Source organism: Pseudopipra pipra, chromosome 15, assembly GCF_036250125.1.
Source record: "Pseudopipra pipra isolate bDixPip1 chromosome 15, bDixPip1.hap1, whole genome shotgun sequence".
Classification (NCBI taxonomy): domain Eukaryota; kingdom Metazoa; phylum Chordata; class Aves; order Passeriformes; family Pipridae; genus Pseudopipra; species Pseudopipra pipra.
The window spans coordinates 9324661-9345976 of record NC_087563.1 but is presented as its reverse complement, the minus strand read 5'-3'; the positions used below and the strand labels follow the sequence as shown (position 1 = coordinate 9345976).

The 21316-nt window shown below is 45.9% G+C and overlaps 1 protein-coding gene across 1 annotated transcript in view; it reads left to right on the top strand.

Moving 5' to 3' along the window:
- The window catches only part of NEURL1B (neuralized E3 ubiquitin protein ligase 1B), a 33120-nt gene that overhangs the window by 2799 nt on the left and 9005 nt on the right, over nt 1–21316 (top strand). Inside the window, exon 2 of the mRNA XM_064671759.1 lies at nt 20535–21095. Coding sequence (XP_064527829.1) covers nt 20535–21095 — 561 coding nt within the window. The remainder of the gene's footprint in view (nt 1–20534; nt 21096–21316) is intronic.

The following is a 21316-nucleotide window of genomic DNA, read 5'->3' as shown; positions in this document are numbered from 1 at the left end:
ATGAAAGGCAGCTTCTATATTTGAACGGGTTGAGGAGGCATTTGAATGGAAAAGAGCTGAGATGTGTCAGATACGCTTAACAACGGGCCTGAGGTGGTGGTGGAAATTGCTCTTATCTGGGTGACAGCTAAATGACACAGGACACATTGCTCCTGCAGCTGGCCTGACCCGGAGGGCTGAGCACAACCTTCGGGCTCCTCTGTGGCTCCTGGCGCCAGCCCATTGCCGACCCTCCTGCATCTCCAGTGGGAGGATCTTCCACTGCATCCCCAGCACACTGTGGGAATTTACACTTGGATGTCGATATTTTCTCGCCTCCCTCCCCTCACCACTCACTGCCCATTGTTTGAGGTGATTTGCAGGCAGGTGGTTAGGCAAGAGTGAATTCTTTATTATTGAGGCATGGCGTTTTCCTGTCTCCTGCAGGTGATAAAGTAGGAGTGCAGCATTGCAGCCGATGGGCAGAACCTGGCCTGGCCTGCAGGGTGGGCTGGGAGGCCGTGTGGTGGTGGTGGTGGGTGGGTCGCATATGGACATGGGCTTTGTGGCTTTGTGGCTGGTTACCTGCGGTGCTCTGCAGAGGGTTGCTCTGAGTTAACTCACAGGTGAGAGAGGCAGCAAGCAGCACACCCCAGCATTGTCGATGGGACTAATTGTTCCGTGCTAATTGCTGTCCTTGGCAGAGACTTTGAACAGGGTTCAGAAAATGGTTAATAGCCGGTGGGGGCACGAAGGTGCCGGGAGCTCAGTGGGGCTTCAGGACTGGCAGACTGGGAGAGTTGGAAATTCCCCTGACCCGGCAGAGCCCTTGTATGCAGCTGTGAGGAGCTATGTCTGGGAGACTGGAACAGGCAGCAAGTGTCCCTGTGGTGCATGGCAGCTCATTGTGACAGGGTGAAGGTGGACAGCTGCTGGGGCAGGCAGGGCAGGCGGGAGGCACTCACTGGCCAAGACACAAGTGAAGGACTTTCCATTTGGGATCCAGTTGTTGATCCTGACCCAAATAGGGTCATTGGTATTTGACAAAGGAGCCAAATTCCCTATTTAGAATCTGGCTGGGATCTGATTGCAGTGCTTCTCCCACAGCCTTCCTCACAACTGCGAGGAATACCAAGTATGAGTGGCATTTGTGTCTGGTAAACACAAGGGAGAATGGGGCTTGTTCTGGCAGAAGTGACTTAGTTTCAAGAAATTATTTTGTATTCTTAAGAAAAAGGCTTTTAATAACTAACCCTTTCTCAGGGAGTCAGAAATCCCAATTTTAGACCTTCGCCAGACTGATGCTCCCATCTGCCAGGCTTTGTGAAACAGTGATGGTTGTAGGGTCCTGGTTACAGCAGAGCAACAGGAATTTACAGCTTGTGAGTAAAAGATGATGTTTCCATGTATCCCTTTTCAAAAAACTGGTTCACTTCTTTTGTAAGAAATGAGGAGCAAAGACCACGTGGTGGGAAATGATATCTCTGCCTTTTCCAGGGGCTAAAATCTTGGCTTCAAGGAGCACTTTTGTTTAGATTTGTCTTCTGGTCCCTCCTCCCCCTTTAGGTGCTAGTGATGAGTTCTTGGTATTGTGAGGAGTTCAGTAAATTGTTTGCTTTGGCTCCAGTCTGACTTCAAGAAAACTACAAAATAACACTTCAGGTTGTTCTGGTTTGAGTGCAAAAGGTACCTGTTCAGACCAGTTTTTGGTTTGGGTTTGGTTCAACTCTGATCAACACTAACTGCAGGTGTTAATCCACTGCTATTCTGCCTGTTTTTCCACATCTTTTATGCTGTGAGTTGAAGTTTCTAGAGTCTTGTCTTGATTTTGATGACTCCCAGTGTGACCTTTGAGCAAGTGACTTTGTTGTAATCTTGCTTTGAATGTAAGGAAAGTAGAAAACGCTGTTTGGCTCACATGGGTATACAAGAGTTAATTAATTATGAAGAATCTTCATGAAGAAGGTCAGAGAAGTGCAAAAAATAAATTAATTCGGTGCTTCCTTAGTAGCTTTCTGCTTTTCCACTCTTGAAAAGGAAACCTGTGAAGCTGCTCAGCCCTCACTGTGATTTAGAGCTGGAACAGGTTGATCGTATGCTGAGGACTATCTTTAACCAGCCTTGCACAGTACATACCCAAAACTGTGCTGCAGCCAACTGGCACAGTTAATTCAGCACTGCCATTGGTATCTTGGCTGCTGAGACTGGAGACACAACTGTACTCGAATCCAGGAAGGCACCACCTATCAGGACGGCGTTAAATGGAGCTGTGTGTCATGCCCCATGGCCGATGGGCTGTCAGACACACACGGGATGTTGCCAAGTGTGTCATTAAAGCAACAGCTTTTTGTTCTCTCCACTGTCACGCTGGGTAATGCTGGGCAGGTGCCCTCTCTGTTACTGCTTATGCTGTAGAAAGGAATTGCTTTACTCAGAGGTAGGATATCTGGCAAACGGCATTTTCCCCCTTTTATTTCTTTAGATAATTGCTGCAGGTCAGGAGGACCTTTGTGTCACCATCTCACCCTCATGTAGATGCTGAAAATCACGCCCCTAAGCCTATGTGTGTAGGCAAAACCCTTAGAGAGCCCTCACCGCAGGCAAAGGAAATTGCTGCTTCCCAGTGCATTATAATTTGACAACCTATGGAAATGCTTAGGTGTGTTTAAGGTGTTTAGGCAGTGAAGTTTAAATGTACGGGCATTAATGTTTGCTTGACATGAAAGGGATGAGTCACCTTGAAGCTTATGCTCTGCTTCTCTTCCTGTTCTAGTAAGAATCCTCTTTGCATGTCATATTCAATGGCTTTTCAATTAGGAATGCAAATAAGCACCTCAGTCCTCGTTAGCTCCAGTGGATTTAGCATTCAAGCTCATTGAGTTTTGGAGTTGCACTTTCGGGCAGTCAGTGTCCTGCTGCACAGTTTGCCTTGAAAGGAAACATTTTCTTTCTCATCAGCATCCCACTGTTTACAGAGCCTATCTGTGCGGCTTGGAAGCTAAATTAAGAGCAGGCTTTCCTAAGGTGGAGCGTGCACGTCACTGTGATGGATGTGGTGGGTTCAGGAGAGAAGCAGGGAAGCAAACCTGCTGAACCAGGCTGGGGTAGAGCGAGTGAGAACCCCTCTCTTGCTGGGGCGGCTGCATGGGCTGCAAGATGGGACGAGGCCAGGTGTGATTCCCTGAAACACGTGGCAGATCCCATCTGAGTTTCCTTATGGAGAAGGTGTGTGCAATCTCCTCTATCTCTTCTCTTTGTATTTCCATGCATCTTATCTCTTATGCTGGTCTTCTTTCCCCTGCCCGGAGCAGTTTGGTGTCCTGTGCCTGCCGCTGGTTCTTCCTGTGGCAGCCAAACCACGGGACTGACTCATGACCTCCACCTTCCCTGCTCCTCGTGGGCTCCTGAACCACACTTTTGGGGCTTTCTGGAATCAAAATACACTGTTCTTCAGATTTACCCAGAGGGCAAAGGTGTGCTCACATACCAACAAGTGCAGAAACAGATGGGAGCCCGAAGGGCTGTTGGAAAGGATTTGGCTCCATGTCGTATCTTGGGGAAGCTTTTCTTGGGACAGCTGGAGGAAGTTTTGCTGTAGGAGGATTTCCATACTTTGTTCTGTCTTCTCATTTAGGCAACTTCTGACCCTTGCCCTCAGTGTCACTGCTCTGCTGTGTCCTGGAGGGGACAGACCCTGTGCTAATGGTCCATGTCTGTTTGGTGGCCCCAGTGCCCTTAGCTTGCAAAGTCCTGCCACTTCACTGAAGAGCTCTCCATCCCACCTCTTTGCATGCTGCAAATACAGCAGAACTGTCCAGAGGCATCAGCAGGAGCAGTCCCTTCCCAAGGGACCCTTAGATAAGATATGTGCCCATGGGAGGACTTTTTTGGTGGGAAGGAGGTGCTGTTTACTCTGAGTTGTTCCATGTTCTGATGACAGCTGTATTTGTTTTCCCTGTATATGTTAAAAAACATGAATCATTGGCACTGAGATGTCTGGTTGAAAGTTTTATTTCAGTGTACCTGTGCCAGCTTTTCCCTTCAGACCTGGATGCCCTGTTGTCTCAATTATTGAGTGCTGGAACATTAAATTCCTGGTATCTGAACAGTTGAAGTGGGGCTTTGTGGAGGAGTGAGGGAGGAGAAAGTGATTTCTTGCTTGTTAGTTTTGTTTTCCCCTCTGTGTCCGGGGAGATATCTTCCTCTGTTTTGTGTAAGCAGAGCTTGCTTTCCATCCAGGAGCTTTTGCTCTCTCAGCTCTTTCAGACCTCTGGCAGTGGAGTAGCTCAGAGATCTCCTACTGAGAGGATCAGACCCCATTCCTTCCCCTGCTCCAGCAAAACCATGTCTTTTTTTCCTTTCTGCACCAACAGGACCAGTGTAAAGAAAGCAAATCAGAACATAAGAAATTACTTCTTGCTTGCTGCTGGAATTACACAGGAATATTCTTTAAAGAAAAAAATATTTAACTGCACTTCAAAGCTTCCCAGTGCAGCAGGGAAATCACATTTAGGATTTTTTTTAAGAGCTGCTGATGCTTTGAAGGGAGAAAAATGGATGGAGTTGTGTTTATAGAGTTGTTGGCCAGATAGTTGCACTTAACAGGTTTCATTTTTGAAGTTTTCTTGTTTCGCTGTGGATATTTACATAATAATGAGACTTCTGTCCTTTAGGAATTCTCCTATTTTAACTGTTTTCCTGTCGTTGCACTCCTGATGGCATAATGTCTAATGGTTACATGGGAGAAAAGACCACATAAAAGCAAAGCTCTGATTTTCGTTGCTCGTGTGGCAACATGGAAGACAGTCAAGAAAGAATTTCCTTGAGCAAAAGTTTTCCATCAGGTTTCCAAATGCCAGGGAAAAAAGTTGTTTGATTTTTGCACTCCTCCATTACTCAAACATTAAATCCTCCCAAGTCCTGCCTTAAGAAGCCAAAGATAAAAGATACACTATCCCATTTGGCAGCACAAATGAAATAATTTCACTGAAGTTTATCTTTCTTTGCTCAGCGATAACTGGCACTGTGGCAACAGCTTTTCTCAGGCTGTTATCTGGTTTGGTCTCATAGGGACACTGGCTTCTCAGCTTAGTATGTTCTGTAATTTATGGAGTGCAGTTCAAAATTATCTCCTCGGTGTGATGCTGAGGTTGAAAGCATAATTCCTAATGAGGGAAAGTTGCTATTGCTTGGGGTCTTAAACTCGACATAGTTGGATAGAGCTTTTCTTCTGGCAACAGAAAACACTTGCTGCTTGGGATCTGTCTGTTCTAGCGTCCCGATAGTGGCCAAAATTGCTGTTAAGAGGAGCAGCTAAGAGGCTGCAGCGAATTACGTTTTTTTGGGGAGAAGACAGGACCAGGATCTCTGAGTACATGCTCTCCAGAATGCAGCCAGGCAGGTTATCGCCAATGCCAAGCCTTGGTGGAGAACAGTACATTGAAATATTTCTATCACTGGAGATCTTAAAGGACAAGTTTGTTATTCATCAGCTAGGAATGGAATTAGTAGAGCTGGTCCCATTATGGGTAAAGGTGGGCTAGATAATCCCTGTGGGCTCCTGGCACAGCGGTGTGTCCTGGAGAAACACCTCTTTAGGGGCTGTTCCATGGCAGTCCTTTCCTCAGGACACCATCAAAAACTCTTGATGACTTTGTCCTGCAGAGTGAAAGAGTTTCTAAATATGAAAACTGAAATAATTTAATAACTGGCTGTTGCTTCACTTGTAGTGATAAAGAGCATGTTCCATGCACGTGGAAGGCTTACAGATATTTCAGTATGCCAGGCATTTTGGTTGATCTCTCCTGGAAAGGAGATGTCCTCTGCAGAGTTCAAGGCAGATCTTCACACTGGCATCTGATTTGAGTCTTACATAGCAATTACTGGTGATTTGGCAGCAGCAGAACAGCAACGCTTGTGCTGCTGATGTGATCAAAGGGAGAGGGTGAGAAGGACAGATGCTTCACAAGGCAGAATTTCAAGGAAATCCATCTCAGTTAAAGTTTATAAAAACTGATCTCAGCCAACAGACCCTATAGTGTGTCTTTAAATATCCCAGCCTTGAACAGCAGTCTGGGTCATGCCTGGGGATTGCTGTTATCCAGGGATATTATGAGGGATAGGAAGAGACAGTGCAATATACAACCACAGACACACAAAGACCAAATGCTGTTAAGTATAAAAAAATCAATCTCCTGAGTCTGAATGTTGTTTCCAAAAATGTCTGAGTGGCTCAGGGCAGACTTTGATTGCAGGTTGCTTTGCCCATCAGCAGGATGGGTTGTGCTGGGCTGAGAGTGCTGGCTTTGTATGGACTGACCAACAGCTGCCACCAATGCAGGAAAGCTCCTCCTTCTTGGTCTTCGTCAAAGGTTGGGCTTGATAGTCTCAAAGGTTGGACTCAATGATCTTAGAGATCTTTTCCAGCCTAAATGATGCTGGGATTCTGTCTTGTGGATTCAGAGGTCTGACAACAAGTGCTTTATTGTAAGACCTTTCATATCCATGGAATTGTGCAGGAAGGGAGATTTTTTTCTGAAATAAGAATGCCTTCTTCCAAATTAGCTTGTCCTGCTGCTGACGTCATCCACTTTGAAAAGGGATGTGAGCATGCCAAATACCAGTGTCTGCACAGAGATACTGGCAATAATGAATCTGCTGTCTGTTTGCACCCTGCCTGCTTCCAGAAGAACTTTCATGTCTAGACAAAGGATGCAGCTCACCTGCAAGGCTCATCTATCCCCTCTGTTTGTTTTGATATTGCATAGTAATTAAGAGATGAATTTATATTTAAGGGTTCCAAGAAATGCCTCTGCAACCCCAGTGTTTATGTAAGAGAGAAAGAGAAATTCATAATTTATTGAATTTGTGTGTGTTCTGCTGGGATTATTCATTGGAGGAATGTACTAAGTGATTTTTTTGTATCCTAGTAACCAACTGTGGTTGCTTTTCCATGAATAATCTTTATAGTTTAACTTGACCAGTCAAATCTAGAAGGGAAAACTCAAGTAAATTAAATTTATCAAGGCAAATAATTACAAGGCACAGATAGCTTTTTGCAGGTGAGAGAGAACAATTTTTTTTCTCCCTCATTTAACTACATAATAATCAGATTGACAGATGCTGTCTGGAGAGCCTGATTTTACCAAGCAGAACAATAGTGGAAGTTTGACTCGTTACGAACTAAACTTCAAAGCTGGATTTGTTTAACATTCATAATTAATGAATTGATTAAAACAGTCCTTTCCTCCCTCAGTGTGATGGTTTCCAGCACTTCCTAATAGCAGTGCAGATTATTTCCCTTCTGTGGGTGCCAGGGTGGGGGTCTCCCCACAGCTCAGGGTTCCCAGCTCTGCCACTGGTTCATCTGCCTTACAAGGACACTGATGGTCAGTTACTAAAATTCTCTGTGAAGACATTTGTCCCTGAAATTCCAGCCCTAAGTGGAACAGCCAGAGTTTATCACTTAATAGGAGTGTTTGCATTTTTCTTCTTTAAAATTTCTTTTGATTCAAAACTAGCCCCTTTTCAAAATTGTGTTTCAAGGGATCACATTTTGTTCGAAATGCCTCTTGGTCTTGGAAATATTAAAGGATAGTTTCAGAAGCAAAACAAAAATAAAAATTGGCTTCCCAGCTCCCTGGATGTGTTCCTTGTTTCTCCCACCCTCTCTGAGCACTCAGCTGGCCATCTCCAAGCAGAGGGCAGAGGTACATTCCTCCCAGAGAGGTCAAAACTGCTCCTCATTTTAAACCAAACTATTTTCAAACCATTTTTTTGTATGCATTCCTATTTAGTAAATGTTTATACACCCGTGTGAATTAACTACACTCCTGTAAATACCAAAGTCTATGGTCACACTGGTAGAATCAGTCTCCAAACCACATCAAGCAGCCCTTAGCTGGTTGCTCAGATTTTCCTTTGAGATGAGATTAATGGTATGACCTCATTAGACAGTCCCAGAAGGAGGGAGAAGCCTTCCCTGTGTGCCTCTGGATCTTGACCATATTTTCTCCCTCCCTGGTTTGCTCCCTGCTCCTTGTGTCCTGAACACAGCCCTGTGTCAAGCACTCCTTGTTTCCTTTTTTTCCTGTGGACTAAAGGTGATGGGCAGAAATGTTGGGTAGGACAGTGCTGAGTACATTCCTGTGCTTAACATTCCTGTATTTCCCCTTTCTGTGTCTATTCCTGCGCTGAGCCCAGGCATCACTTTGGAGTGTTGCTGCTGTGCCTCTCCAGCTGTCATTCATCACCTTAGGCTCACCACCTCAGATCTCTGCCCTACCCAATGAACGCTTTCCCAAAGCTCTCCCTGTCTTTTTCGTAATCTTTTCCCCTGGGGCTAACAGCGGTACTGGGAGCACTGGTTGTGACTTGTTTCTCTCTGTGGCAATGAAAGAGTAGCTGAAGGGAGCGATGCTGCCTTGTAGCTCAACATTCTGTTGCCTTGGAGGGCTGTGGGGTTTGGAAATGCTCTTTCTTCAGGGAAGTGACCATTGCTGGGAGAGTTGTTTGGGTGGAGCTTGGTTGGTGATGGAGGGGTTGGGGTCAACCCCTTCTCCCAGGTAACCAGTGACAGGATGAGAGGAAATGGCCTCAAGCTGTACCAGGGGAGGTTCAAGAATTTCTTCATGGAAATAGTTGTCAGGCATTGGAAGGGGCTGCCCAGGCAGGTGGTGGAGACCCCATCCTTGGAGGTGTTCAAGGAACAACTGATGTGGCACTCAGTGCTCTGGTCTGGTTGACAAGGTGGTGATCAGTCACAGGTTGGACTTGCTGATCTTGGAGGTCTTTTTCAGCCTAAAGGATTTTGTGATTCTGTGGTCAGGCACATACCAGAGGGCAGACACACCTTGCTGTGGCACACGCAGCACGTCCTCCATGGATTTGAGCCGATGGTCGGAGCTGTGCCAGGATGGACATTGGCCACTACCATTCAGATGATTTTCAGGTTTATTTTTAGACTTCCTGAATGCAGTCCCCTTCAGCTGAGGCCAATTCCTCGATGTGCTGGCAGACAAGGGGCCGGGTGACACCCGTAGCACCCACTGTCTGATGGATTTGGGACGAGGGAAAGCCCCTGTGTGGGTCTGTTTTGATGACTTTAGGCTTTGGCATCCCTTTTTTCAGCATGTTTCCAGCTCAGAAGTCCCAGGGAGATGATGCACGTGGGAGACACTTGGTGCCATCTATTTCGGAGAAGCAGAGGGACAACTTGTAGTTGTGCTGCTGCCAGTGTTTTATTGTGGCCAAAACCACAGAAGCTCTAAGCTGTCAACACATAATTGTGTATTTTTTGTTTGGTAGTAAAATTTTGTTCTGCAAAAAAAAAAAAAAGAACCCAAAGAAGCACCCAAAGAGAAACACAGTCTTTCTCCCCACAGTTTTTCAGATGTGATTTATAGGTGTGTTTTTCTAAGCAAATCCAAACAAGGCCAGTGGGTGACTCTGAATTAGTTTGATTCTGTCAATTGAAACGAGAGCCATCTGGGTGGAAATGGGAGGGTTTAGGCAGCTGTTTATATTGTTTTATGTGGGATTTCTAAAATTTCCAATTCCATAGTTACCAAGGAGTGTGCCTTGACAGTACAGTGGGGGTTTATAGGTGTAAACAATCTATAAAGAAAACACCCCCCCCCCAAAATACAGCTATAATAATAACAACAACATGCAGCTCTGCAGTGAACTGTTGAGAAGGTATTGACTGAGTGTGCTGTGCTGAACAACGGTCCAAGATCCACCTTAAAAAGGTGAGAAAACAGGGTGTAAACTAGTACTTGATACCTGGGCAATTGCAGTGCTGTTTGCTCTATAATTCACACCTTTACCCCATCTTTTGGGAGTGATTCTTTCCTCTAGAGGAGGGAGCATAAAGAGGCTTTGGACATTTTCTGGCCAAAAAAAGTGGGCATTTAATCTTCAACAAGGCATGGAACTGTCCTCTTATCTCCAGATTTCTTTGTTTCACCTGCCTCTATCATCTCTTGGCTGTGGTACCACAAAGGGAGAGTAAAGGGAGAAAAATGTTGATACTGACTTAGGTGTGCTGGGATCAAATCCCACTGGAATTAAGATTGACATGAAAGCTTAAAAGTAAACCTCTCTTGCTCAAATCCTTTTTGTGTTGAAATAATTGAAGACATTTGAGATGAAGGAATGGGCTGAGGTCATGGTGTGTCCAGTAATGGTATGACTGTATTTTCTTTAGTTTGGACAGTTTAATGTCTTGAAGTGGGTCTTGTTTCCTCTTATTAAGTCCTGCAAATATCATGGAAAAGGATCTCAGCCATGCAGCAGCCAAGTGTTGCACAACCACTCGCCTCTCAGATTGGCTTCATAGCTTAGCAGAAAACTATGCATTTTAAAAAATTTCAACTAAGGAAAAAAGGATGCATCTTTTTTTAGTTGAATGTTTTCCTACGTTTCTGGACCAGAACTCTACTTTTTTTTTTCTATTAAAAATGTTTGAATTTGTTTCCCAAGATGTCCTGTATTTAGAAAAAACTCTAGCTTGTTTGTCTGAACATTAACTAAAACAACCAACAAAAAAATGTGATACTGTTGTACAGGTTGGAATGTACATGAGTTGAGTGAAGTCATCAGCTCTTTGGATGGCTTGGAAAGAGAGTTTGCCAGTGTTAAATTTATTTGAAATCACCCTTTTGGGACAGTGTTGGCCTGAGGCACCAGCCCACCAGCACAGGCTGGGCTCAGCCCTTTGCAGTTACCTGTAACCCATTAGAGCTCCCAGTCCCACCAGTCCCACTGGTTTCCACCACCAGTCCCTTCGTGCTTGGCCATGCCTCCAAGGAAACAAGCCTGGCACACTGGAAGAGCTGTACTTTCCCCCTGATTTAATTATAACCAGTTATTACCATCCTTTTGCCCTGTTTTGGATTCTTTACATATTGTTTTGGAAAAGCTTAGTGGAATCGCAGCCTTTGTATATATAAAATATAGGATGATTGAAGACCTGGCCACTTCTTTATTTAGCTTCCTCAGCCATGCGTTCCTCCCAAAGCATTTTCCCCTCCTGCTGCCAGATCACTGTTTAAACTGTATGTAAATATAAAAGGAACTGTGGATACAGTTTAAAAATGCTGTACCATGTTGGAGGCAGGGCTTACTGGGAGGAAGACCTTCCTAGAGGCCTTTTTCCCCCTTGTCCCATGGTTTTGTGGCTCCCTTAGGACAGATCAGAAGCTCTGTATGGGTGACACTGTTAAGTCTAATGGCTCTCTGGTTGTCTATCCCTGTTTGGGCTGAAATAGCTCTACTTTTAAACTGAATTCTTTCCTGTCCTTGGAGTATAGAGAAGTTGTAATTAGGAGGAGAAAAAAAGAGACCCTTAGAACCAGTATGAAGGAAGGAGATACAGACAAAAGAGGCTTCTGTAAAAATTATGAAGCAAAGAAAAATAGCAGGTTTGTTCCTTTTATCATAAGGTTGTCTTAGAAAAAGTTGAAGGCAGGAATGAATGGCTGGGCTCTACTTTCTGTACTTACAGCATCGCTCTGAGTGCTGATCTTGCCCTTCATAGAATCACAGACTGCTTTGGGTTGGAAGGGACCTTAAAGAAAGCTCATCTTGTTCCACCCCCCTGCCATGCACAAGGACACCTTCCACTAGACCAGGCTGCTCAGAGCTCCATCATCTGCAGCTTTTCTTCCTCTGTAGTCCTGGTGCTGGACAATTCCTGTGCTTAGGGGAAAGTTTTCACGTGTTTTTAGTGAGTGTGGAAATCACACTCTGCTCGTAACGCCCTCGGCTCGAGCATCACACACCCCACCTGAGTCACCCACGGTACATGCACAGACCAGGGAGGGCTCTGACAGCACATCTTATGTACTGGCCTTTGTCCAAACATGCTTTTTGGAGGTGGGAAAGGCGTAAGTGTAAATTGTTTACAGCTCGAATCCTGAGGGATGAAGATAACGTAAACACTGGCTTTTTGGGGGGTTTCAGAGAACAATGCGTCGAAAGTGAATCTAAATTACCACTATTCCTGTTCAAATCTTTTTTTCTCCCTGTGTCACAAGCTGCCCTCGTGATGCGGTACCATGACGCTGCCTGTCTGTAGGGGATGGGTGGGTTTCCTGCATCAGAGAGACAACAAAATTATTTCCCTCTTTTTTGTTCCTGTCTGTGCTGGAAGCAACACATTGATGGGCTGTGGGAAGGATGTGCCAAGCTCCAGCACTCTTTCCATGAGCGCTGTATTGAAACCATGGGATGGAATGAAATTGCAGCTCCGGGGATATTAAAAGGGAATGCATGTCATTCTTCAATTTCATTAAAAGCCGTTAACATTGGAATGACATGGTCACTATTTATAAATCCCCGGTGCAGATGACTTGGTACAGCTGGTCTGAAGAAAAGGCTCAATGGAAGCAGGGAGTCTATTTGCATTAATGGTTGTTACGTGCTGCCCTGGCAGCAAGAGGAGAGAGTGAGGGCATGGACCATTTCAATGTCAGTGATTATGCCATGCACAAGTTCTTGTAACTCTTCAACAAATCCCAGTCGTGATTGGAAAATGAAAACACTGGTTCAGAGCAATGCTTTTGAAACATAACATGTTGCTCTGTAAACCAGTCCTGAGCTGTTTGTACTGTCTGTAGGGGAAAAGTTGTCTTGGAAGTGAAGAATGAATGGATAGGAATTGGGGGCGAGGAGACCAACCCTTTTTTTTTTTTTTTAACCTGTGAAAAATACTCAAAGATCTTTGCTGTGCAGAGGGACTAATCAGGAGTATGTGATGGGTCTCCTGCAGACCCAATGACAGGGTGTGTTCCCACCTCAAAGCAAGAGGGACCATCAGCACTTACGAGTACAGCAGGTTTTTGGCATCTCTTGGGTTGCTCTTAGGTGGTGTCTGCAGTCCCTGCTGCAGCAGTGGATGCCTGGAGCAGGGAGGAAGGGAAAGGGGTCTCTGAGACAGATCCCACTGGCACAATATCCTATAAAATTAAAATATCTCTGTGTCTGTCTTGTTGCCGTGAAAATCTATATTTGAGCCATTCTGTACAGCACTGAAAACACTGAAAACAGAATCTTTCTCCTCTGATAACTGCAGGTGCTCTCATTACAGAAAAAGGTGCCCTGACACACGTGCTGTGGGGCTGTTCTTGGTCAGGCTGTGGAAAAAGGGAATGCACAAAGAAAGTGGTGTGTGACAGAACAGCAAAGCCACTGTTGAGGTCCTTGGCTGTTGGCCTCCTAAGCTGGGATAACTTGCAGTGAGGACAGTGCACTTGATTTGATGCATCAGAAGTTGGTATTGGGCTTCAGACTTCCCCAAAGTAACAGCCATTGAGAAAAAATAGTTTAGCATTGTCAGTCTCTGGAACTTGGACCCCATTTCAGTATGAATTCAGTAAACCTGAGCAGAATGCAGTCACCCCAGAGAATATGAGGGGTTTGTTCACATCTCTGCTCCTCTCCTCCCATCTTTGGGTCTCCAGCTGTGTTCATTCCTCCAGACCAGTCTTTCCAGCCTGAAGTGTTGCATCTTTTAATGCTCTCTGTGTTATGGTACACATTGTCTGTTTCTAGAAAACAATAATAAATCACAAAAACAAATATTCTAATCACTGACTGACAAGCTGAGCATTTAGATTTGGAAAATATTTAGTCTTCCAACCTTGCACTCCTCAGAAACCATTTGTGGAGTTGCTTTAAAAGACATCAGCTGCTCACTTCTCATTACTCTTGATCACCTCTCAAAACTGTGCAACAGACTCTGAGCTTAGGACTAGAAGATAAAGTGAGCTGAGCAGCCCTCTGCTCTCCTCAAGTTAAACTTCACTTTCTAAAGAAGGTAACAATTTTGCAAAACCATAATACATCAAGTGAGGGGCATGGGTTTGCTCTCACGGTGTATGAACTCTTACGCATATGCAGCATATTAGTGAGAACATAGTCCAAAAATTCCCAATAAGAGCTACGGTAAGAGTGGCCGACTGATTATTTTTGACAAGATGTTTTTATCTTTAGCCAGTAGCCAAAAATTTCATCTAGTTCTGCATCCCTTACTTGATGACTTTCAAATCCATGACATCTTTCAAAGCTCTTCGGCTCGTGAGCGTGGCCTCTGGACTGACACGAGCCAGTGGACTTGGGTGTCGAGCCCGTATAACAGATTACAATAAGCTGTGCCATTTCCAAGGCTCCTCATCTGTCATGCAGCTGCTTTCATTGCTTGCACTGAAAGACTTAAGCAGGGATTATGGCATGAACCCTGCCTTTTCTCCATCCCGCTCACTCTCGCTCTGTCTCTCATTAACCAACTCTAAGAATTTGTTACTAGAGTTGCAGACTCATTGACCCAGATTCGCTAATAATACGGGGAAGAGGAGATTTTTTTCCATGCTTAATCGCTGGCTTCTGTGTATACTTAGTGCTATTTATATGCAGGAGAACTAAAAGCCTGTAATAAAGATGGAGCCAACTTTGCAGCAAAATTCCTGCATGCTGACAGTGAGAGGCACAACAGGAGAGAAACAGGGGAATGGGGAGATGGAGGCAAGCGTGGGTGGTTGTACTTTTACTTGCAGGCCCAGCAGTAGGTTTTTTGATAGCAGACCCTGCTCTACAGCCTGATCCACCAGTCCATAATGATTTAGCTCAGGGCTCCCCACTTTGCTCTGAAAATGCTTCACCGTTGAAGTCATGCACTGGCTTTCTTTGTGTCACATTTGATTTCCTTCACCACCAAAAGCAAAGTCAAGCAGAAGGTTTGGAAGTGGGCTGGGAGAGTATTCCTGCCTGATCTGGGAGAGTGCTGGCTCTCCTCAGTCTTTGGGGCTCTGTGATAACTTCTAGGTCGTGGAGGATTTGCCATCAGCACTTTCCATCCTTGGAGCAGAACTTCTGTCATGTTTTATTTTCTGCTTGGAGCCAGCTGGTGGTTTCTGGGAGGGAGACATCGGTGTTTCAGCTGCACTTGCCATCTTTTGGCTCCGGTGCTGTTGTCATGAGGAGATGCTCAGATAACCAGGAGAGCTAAGGCTTGGCATTGGCTTTCCTGTCAAGGCAAACATTCTTTTCCAGGATGTGGTTGAACTTTGATATGAGCTCCCCACTGCAAGGAAAGAGCTAAAGCTGAAAGCAGAAATGCAAGAGCTCATTTCCTGAGGACATGGTGGGAGAAAGGAGATGGAGAAGCCTGGAGTTGCTGGAGTTGCCTGTGTTTGCTGGTTTGAGAAAAAGGATCGGAACAAAAGGATTTGGCAAAATGCTGTTGGAGAAATACCTCTCTGTTTTTGTGGAGGAACACCTAGAAGCCAAGAGTAAATGTGTCATTAGCCTCTGCCTAGAAAAAAAATTGATTTTAGCATTTTTTTTAAATTCCCTGTAAAATGTTTGGTCTCAAACATTAGCCACAGAGCAAGAGGGTTTTCTCATGAAGACAGGCAAAACTCAATTTTTGCAAGCTAAAATCAATCCCCGTTCTCTGCCGGGGATTTTTCTGAACTGTTCTCCAGTGAAAAATTATATATCCATTAGATATTTGCATCAAGAGTCACCTCAGTCCCACAACACACTGTTTTCTAATGAAAAAACAACTTCTGTCTTTTCTCCTCCCCTCCTTCACAAATGTTTCTTCAAAAATGTCACATTTCCTGTAATTCATAACAGGCTCTTCAGTGTCCCTTAACACCTCAATTTCTTTATCATTCCACTGCAAGTGAACCATTTTTTAACTCCCTGGAAGTTTGTTTCAGGTTAGAGGACCAGGCAGGGCGACCTTCCATCAAAGCAGGGCTCTGGGCTAGTTATGCAAACCACAGGAATTTACATGGGGGATATTTATTAATTGTTGAGTTTTCCAGTGTCTGAGCCAGCAGGATATTCAGGAATGAGGCCAGGGGTTTTTTGTAGCAGCCTTATAGTGGATTTAGTTGCCTAACTTTACAAATTCACAGTGGTGACTGTGGAATAGGCGACACCAGTGTTTCCCACAGAGCTCCCCAACACATTTTCTGTATTAAAAAAAAAATGTCTAGGCAGTGCACTTAATTTTTATGTGAAAAGATATTTATCTCCTGTTCTCAGAAGATAAGATCTCGCTGGAGCAGAATCCTGTCTTGTGTTACTGTTAATGTTTGTTATCTGCAGTAACTGCCCAATATGTCTCTCCCAGCCTTCCAGTGTCCGGCTGCATCATCTCTGGCAGTCGAGATGCTGCGGGACAAGTGTGGTGAGGACCATGCTTTGACTGGACCACACTGGGATTGACTTCAGTCCAGGAGGGCTGTTTCTAAGCTCGCAGTCATGCAGTGAACTTGGCCTTCTTGTCCCCACCTGGTGGGATTTTCCTATCACAAAGCAAAAGCCACCTGCCCTCTCTCTCCAGACACCTTGTTTAATGTTCAACAGGGGTGTTGCAGCAGCACCGACCCAACTCTACTGTAATAGGAAAAAGTTCTCATGTTACAGATAAAGCAGCAGCCATAAAGATAAGGTGTGGGTGTGTTGGGTGGATTCCCTTTCACCTGTGCAACGAGGCTTGATAGACAGATTTCAGGCCACACTCTGCTGCCTCTCAGCCTCTCCTCTGAGCTTTTCATCCTCTCCTCTGAACCTCTCAGCCTTTCTCTGAACAGCCCAAGGAGACCATGCTGATGAGCCGTATCTGCTGCGAGCTGGGTGATGGTCCCAGTAATTTCTGTTCCCTTGACATCCTCACTGTATCCAGGACACATCCCTGTTTGGCACCAAGCTGCCCCCTGTGATCCTGTGCATCTCTTGTCATGGATTTACTTGGAGGGGGTCCTCAGGAAAGGGCTGTGGGGCACAGGGAATGTCTTTTGATGCAGACCATGGATTTACTGGAGGGGCAATGCTCTCCTCCTCCTCCTATCAGGCTGCCCTCACTGTGACTGCTGTAGCTCTGGTCTCCTTGAACGTTATTCCCTTCTCCCTCAATTTAGGGGTATTATTCCTGCCTGGCTTGTCCAGGCAAGTGAAGACAGGATTGATCTGGCTTAAGGTCACTCCCCAGCTGAGCAGCCTCCTCCGTCCCACACCCTGGAGAGCACCAGCCTTGGAGAGGGCTCTTGTGCTGAATTTTGTCTGCTGCTGTCAGGGGGATTACAGTGCTGCTGCAAACCCGATGCTGTGAACAAATGGGTGAAAAAAATGTTTATTTTTAGAACTGGAACCATGATAAATATGTGGAATTTGTCCATGGTCTGCCTGCTGTACCTTTTTGAAATGCAAAGTGCACGTCTGTTAAAATACCTCTCCAAAGGTCAGCATAACCTCCGAAATGAATGCGCTGGCCTTTTGGAAAGCAGGTGAAGCTTCAGATGTGCAGTTGAGAGCATGGGGCCCCATAACCCAAATCTGTTTCAGTGTTGTCTGACACCATAAGGATGTAGATGGAAATGCTGCCTTGCCAAAAGGGTTTCTTCTGCACGTTACAGTGAGGAGCCTTAGACCATTCTTCATCCTTCATTTCAGCTTTTTCTTCCATTTTCCTGCCTTAATTTATATGTGCTGAAGTCTCTCTTGTGTGTTTAAAGGACATGCTGTAAGCATCATGTTTGCAGTTAGTGAGACTAGGGATGAAAAATGGAAAACTCTGGAATAAAAATAAGGAAAATGTTGGTTGGAACTTCAAGACATCCCTCGGGGGACTCAGTTGGTCCCATGTGATGATGTAGCCAGCCTGCCAACATGCTTACAGGGCTCACGGATTGAAGGGTTTGAGAACCTTATATTTTTTAATCCATTAGCTTCCTGTGGGGTGGAGGAATAGTGTTACTCTCTTTCAGACAGGGAAGTGAGGCAGAAAGAGAAGAGATTACTTGCTCAAAGCGTTGTAGGGATCTCACAGCTGAAAAAAAGAGTTGGCATAGCTCTTTGCTGCCTGTCAGGCACCCTTGGGTAGGGTGGCACTTCTGCCATGAGCTTGGTTGTCATTATCCCCACCGACCGGCTTTTGGGTAGGAAAGCACAGTCAGGAGAGGAGAGGATTTGGAGAAATAGCAGAGGGACTGAAATGTGATCCAAACCATGGAAGCTGAGCTGCAAATTCGGGCAGTTCAAAGGCACAAACATCCTGTTGAGCTTGCCCAGTCCCCGTCGGTACATAATGAGTAAAGCACATGCCCCAGCTCAGCTTCAGGCGTGTTTCAGTGGGAAAGCTCTGCCTCCCCTGCCTCGGGTTATGTCAGGCTTTATTCCCGGTGGCAACCGGCAGGTGTTCATGCGAGGAGGGGACGATGTTATAAATAAATTATCCGTTCATTTCCTTAGGGGGACTTTCCTATTGTTTAGTCACAATATGCTTTCCTGTTTTTAAAAAAACAAAACAAAAAGTGCCAGACCCTGGCCCCAAGTTCCTCTCTGGCGGGGTGGACCTGAAGCTGCGTTTGAAGTGGGTGCCTGTGTCATCGCTCTCCTGTCACTTGTGCTGCTGGCACTGTCACTGCCACCTCAGTCCTCTGTGCCTTCCGAAAGTGGCGTGAGAAGAACCTGCCCTGGAGCAGTGCTGGAGGAATCACGTCCTGCCGTGCTCTTTCTTTACACGTGTCTTTTCTCCTGCAGGTCGATGTGGGAGGAAGGCTGGTGCTGCACTGGGAGTGGAAAGCAGGGTATTCTTGGGATAGTGGAGAGGAGAACGAAAGCTCTCTTCCCTCCTTCCATCTCCTGGCCAACACAGGGCATTGAGGCCAGGGCACTTGCTTTCACAGGTTGGGGCGGGGGGGGTCTTCTCCCCGTCTTCCCCAGACTCTGCCTTCATGGCCCTGCCATGGAAACAGCAACCCCCTCCCACTGTGTAAGAGCGAGGATGTATTTATTTACACCAGTGTAGGACAGGATTAACCATTACCTGGTGCTACACAGCGACTATCATGTACAGAAGGAAAAAACATAAACCCACCTTTTGTTCAGCTGCTGCACTTGCCTGTCACGATTTAGGATTGCCCTTTTTGTCTTGCTGCAAACAGAAGCTTTTTGCCTTTGTAGCTCTTTGACTTCTGTCACAGATGCCTGATTGCAAGGGCTAATCCTGTGTTCAGATCTTGTCTGTGACCCCTCTTCTCTTTCATTTGCAAAGGCAGTGGTTGCTTAGTGGCTCTGTTAATTCAGACACAAATGCAGGTCCCAGCCTCTTGCTGCCCTGTCTGCTATGGTTTTGCTTGCAGAAAAAGGTGTCACAACTGCAGCCTCCTGCCAGCTCTCCCAGCTGCGTTCCCAGCATCTTCTGGTGTTTTTTTCCAGGAGAGGAAAGTGTCAGAAAATCCATCCCTTGTCACGAAGCAAAGCCTGGGGTTACACACAGGGAGGAAGCAGCGTGAAGGAAGGACCAGGCAGGCAGCTTCTAAAGCTTCAGATATGGCAAAATATTTCAAAATGAATGTGAGCATGTGATGCAGTTTTATATTTAACAGGATGGCTTGGAGCACTCAGGATACATTCCATTTTTGCTTAAAAAATCTACAAAGCCAGGTGCAGAGAAGAGGAGAGGTGGAGTGGGTGGGAAATGGGGAGACCGAATTGCCTGGAGCACCATGGTGGTGGTGGTGTGATGGGATCCCAGGTCCTGGAGCAAAACCCCATGTATTCAAGGATATGCAAAAGAGATTGTCTCCACCTCAGGGAGCTCATAGCTAAGGCTTAAGATTAAAAGTTGAGCTTTTTTCATTTCTGCTTCGTGCTTGTGTGAACTTCATTTTAGGCCCCAAATCTGCTTTTCTTGAAATTGGTCTCAAAATTGCTATTGACTTAAAATGCTGAAAGATCTCACCCATAAATTCTCCTTCTCCCATCTGTAAAACGAGGATGGCAGGATTTCTGTGCCATCTGCGGTGCTGTGAAGCTGAAAACAATCACCATTTATAAAGTGCTTTGAGCTCAAATGGAAGGTTCTATGTAAAGTCAAGGCTTTGCAGGATGAAATGCTCCTTAATGTGTCAGTTGCATCTGATATCTGAACCAGTGGCTGGGTTGAAAGTTTTGGAAGAACAGCCTGGTGATGCAGAGGTAGTGTAGTGCTCCAGCTGCTAAATGTGTTGCTTTATTTGTGTTGTTCAAAAGTGCCTGTTCATTGCTACAAAATTAGGGCCCAGAGGAGCCAGTGCTTTCATGTCCACAAAAATCAGTGTCCTACATCTGTGTTCATCTCGAGCATCTCTGACATGTGACCATTCTCAGGGCTGATGTGTCTCTGGCCACCATGTGAGTTAACAACACAGGCATTGCAAATAGGAAACCCGGAGCCACAGGCACAGGTGTTAAGCCTTTCCGAGTGCAGTAGGATGCATCTGATGGGAACAAAGGATGTTCCTTTCCATCCAGCTTTGCAGGGCGTAGAAGGGAAGCTGCCTAACCTTTGCCCTGAGAGCTACATTTGCCTTGTATTTGCATAAAGCTGAGGGCCAAACTGGGACAACAATGAGCAGATTGTGGATAAGCACAATGTTGTAAGATTAAATAGCGGGTCCTAGGGAGGAGTGCAAGGCACCCCCCGCAAGGCAGGGCTGAGCCAGCACGTGGCCCGGGTCAAGCACTTCTGACAGAGCCACTGGTTTCTCCTTTTGCAGACACAAGCCACCAGACCCGCTCCGTCTCCAGCCGCCCCTACTACAGCCTGCCCAACAGCAGCCATGAGAGGCGCTCGGTCCTCGCCATCACGGAGCCGCCGCGTTTCCACTCCCAAGCCAAAGGCAAGAACGTGCGCCTGGACGTTCACTCCCGCAAGGCCACGCGGAGGAACAGTTTCTGCAACGGGGTCACCTTCACCAACCGGCCCATCCACCTCTACGAGAAGGTGCGGCTGAAGCTGGTGGCTGTGCACCACGGCTGGAGCGGGGCCCTGCGCTTCGGCTTCACCATCCACGACCCGTCGCAGATGAGCTCTGACGAGATACCAAAGTACGCCTGTCCTGACCTGGTGACCCGTCCCGGATACTGGGCCAAAGCTTTGCCAGAGAGGTTTGCTGTGAGGGACAATATCTTGGCCTTCTGGGTTGATCGTCACGGGAGAGTCTTCTACAGTATTAATGACGAGGAGCCAATACTGTTTCACTGTGGTATTAAAGTTTCTGGTCCTCTTTGGGCACTCATAGACGTCTACGGAATTACCCATGAAGTGCAGATACTAGGTAAGTGTGTGCTTGTTCTTCTGGTTGCTCTTTCCACAGAGGCATAATCAGGTAGAAATGATGCATGATCTTGTTGATCATTTCTATGGGACACTTAAGAAAATTGATTTGCTGTTAGTTTTGTACCTCAAATTAACCATTTTCCTTTTGCCAGCACTAGGGATCCAGAAAGCAATATATTTAGAGATGTGATGGAAAGCCCTAAGGCTGCACGTTATAGC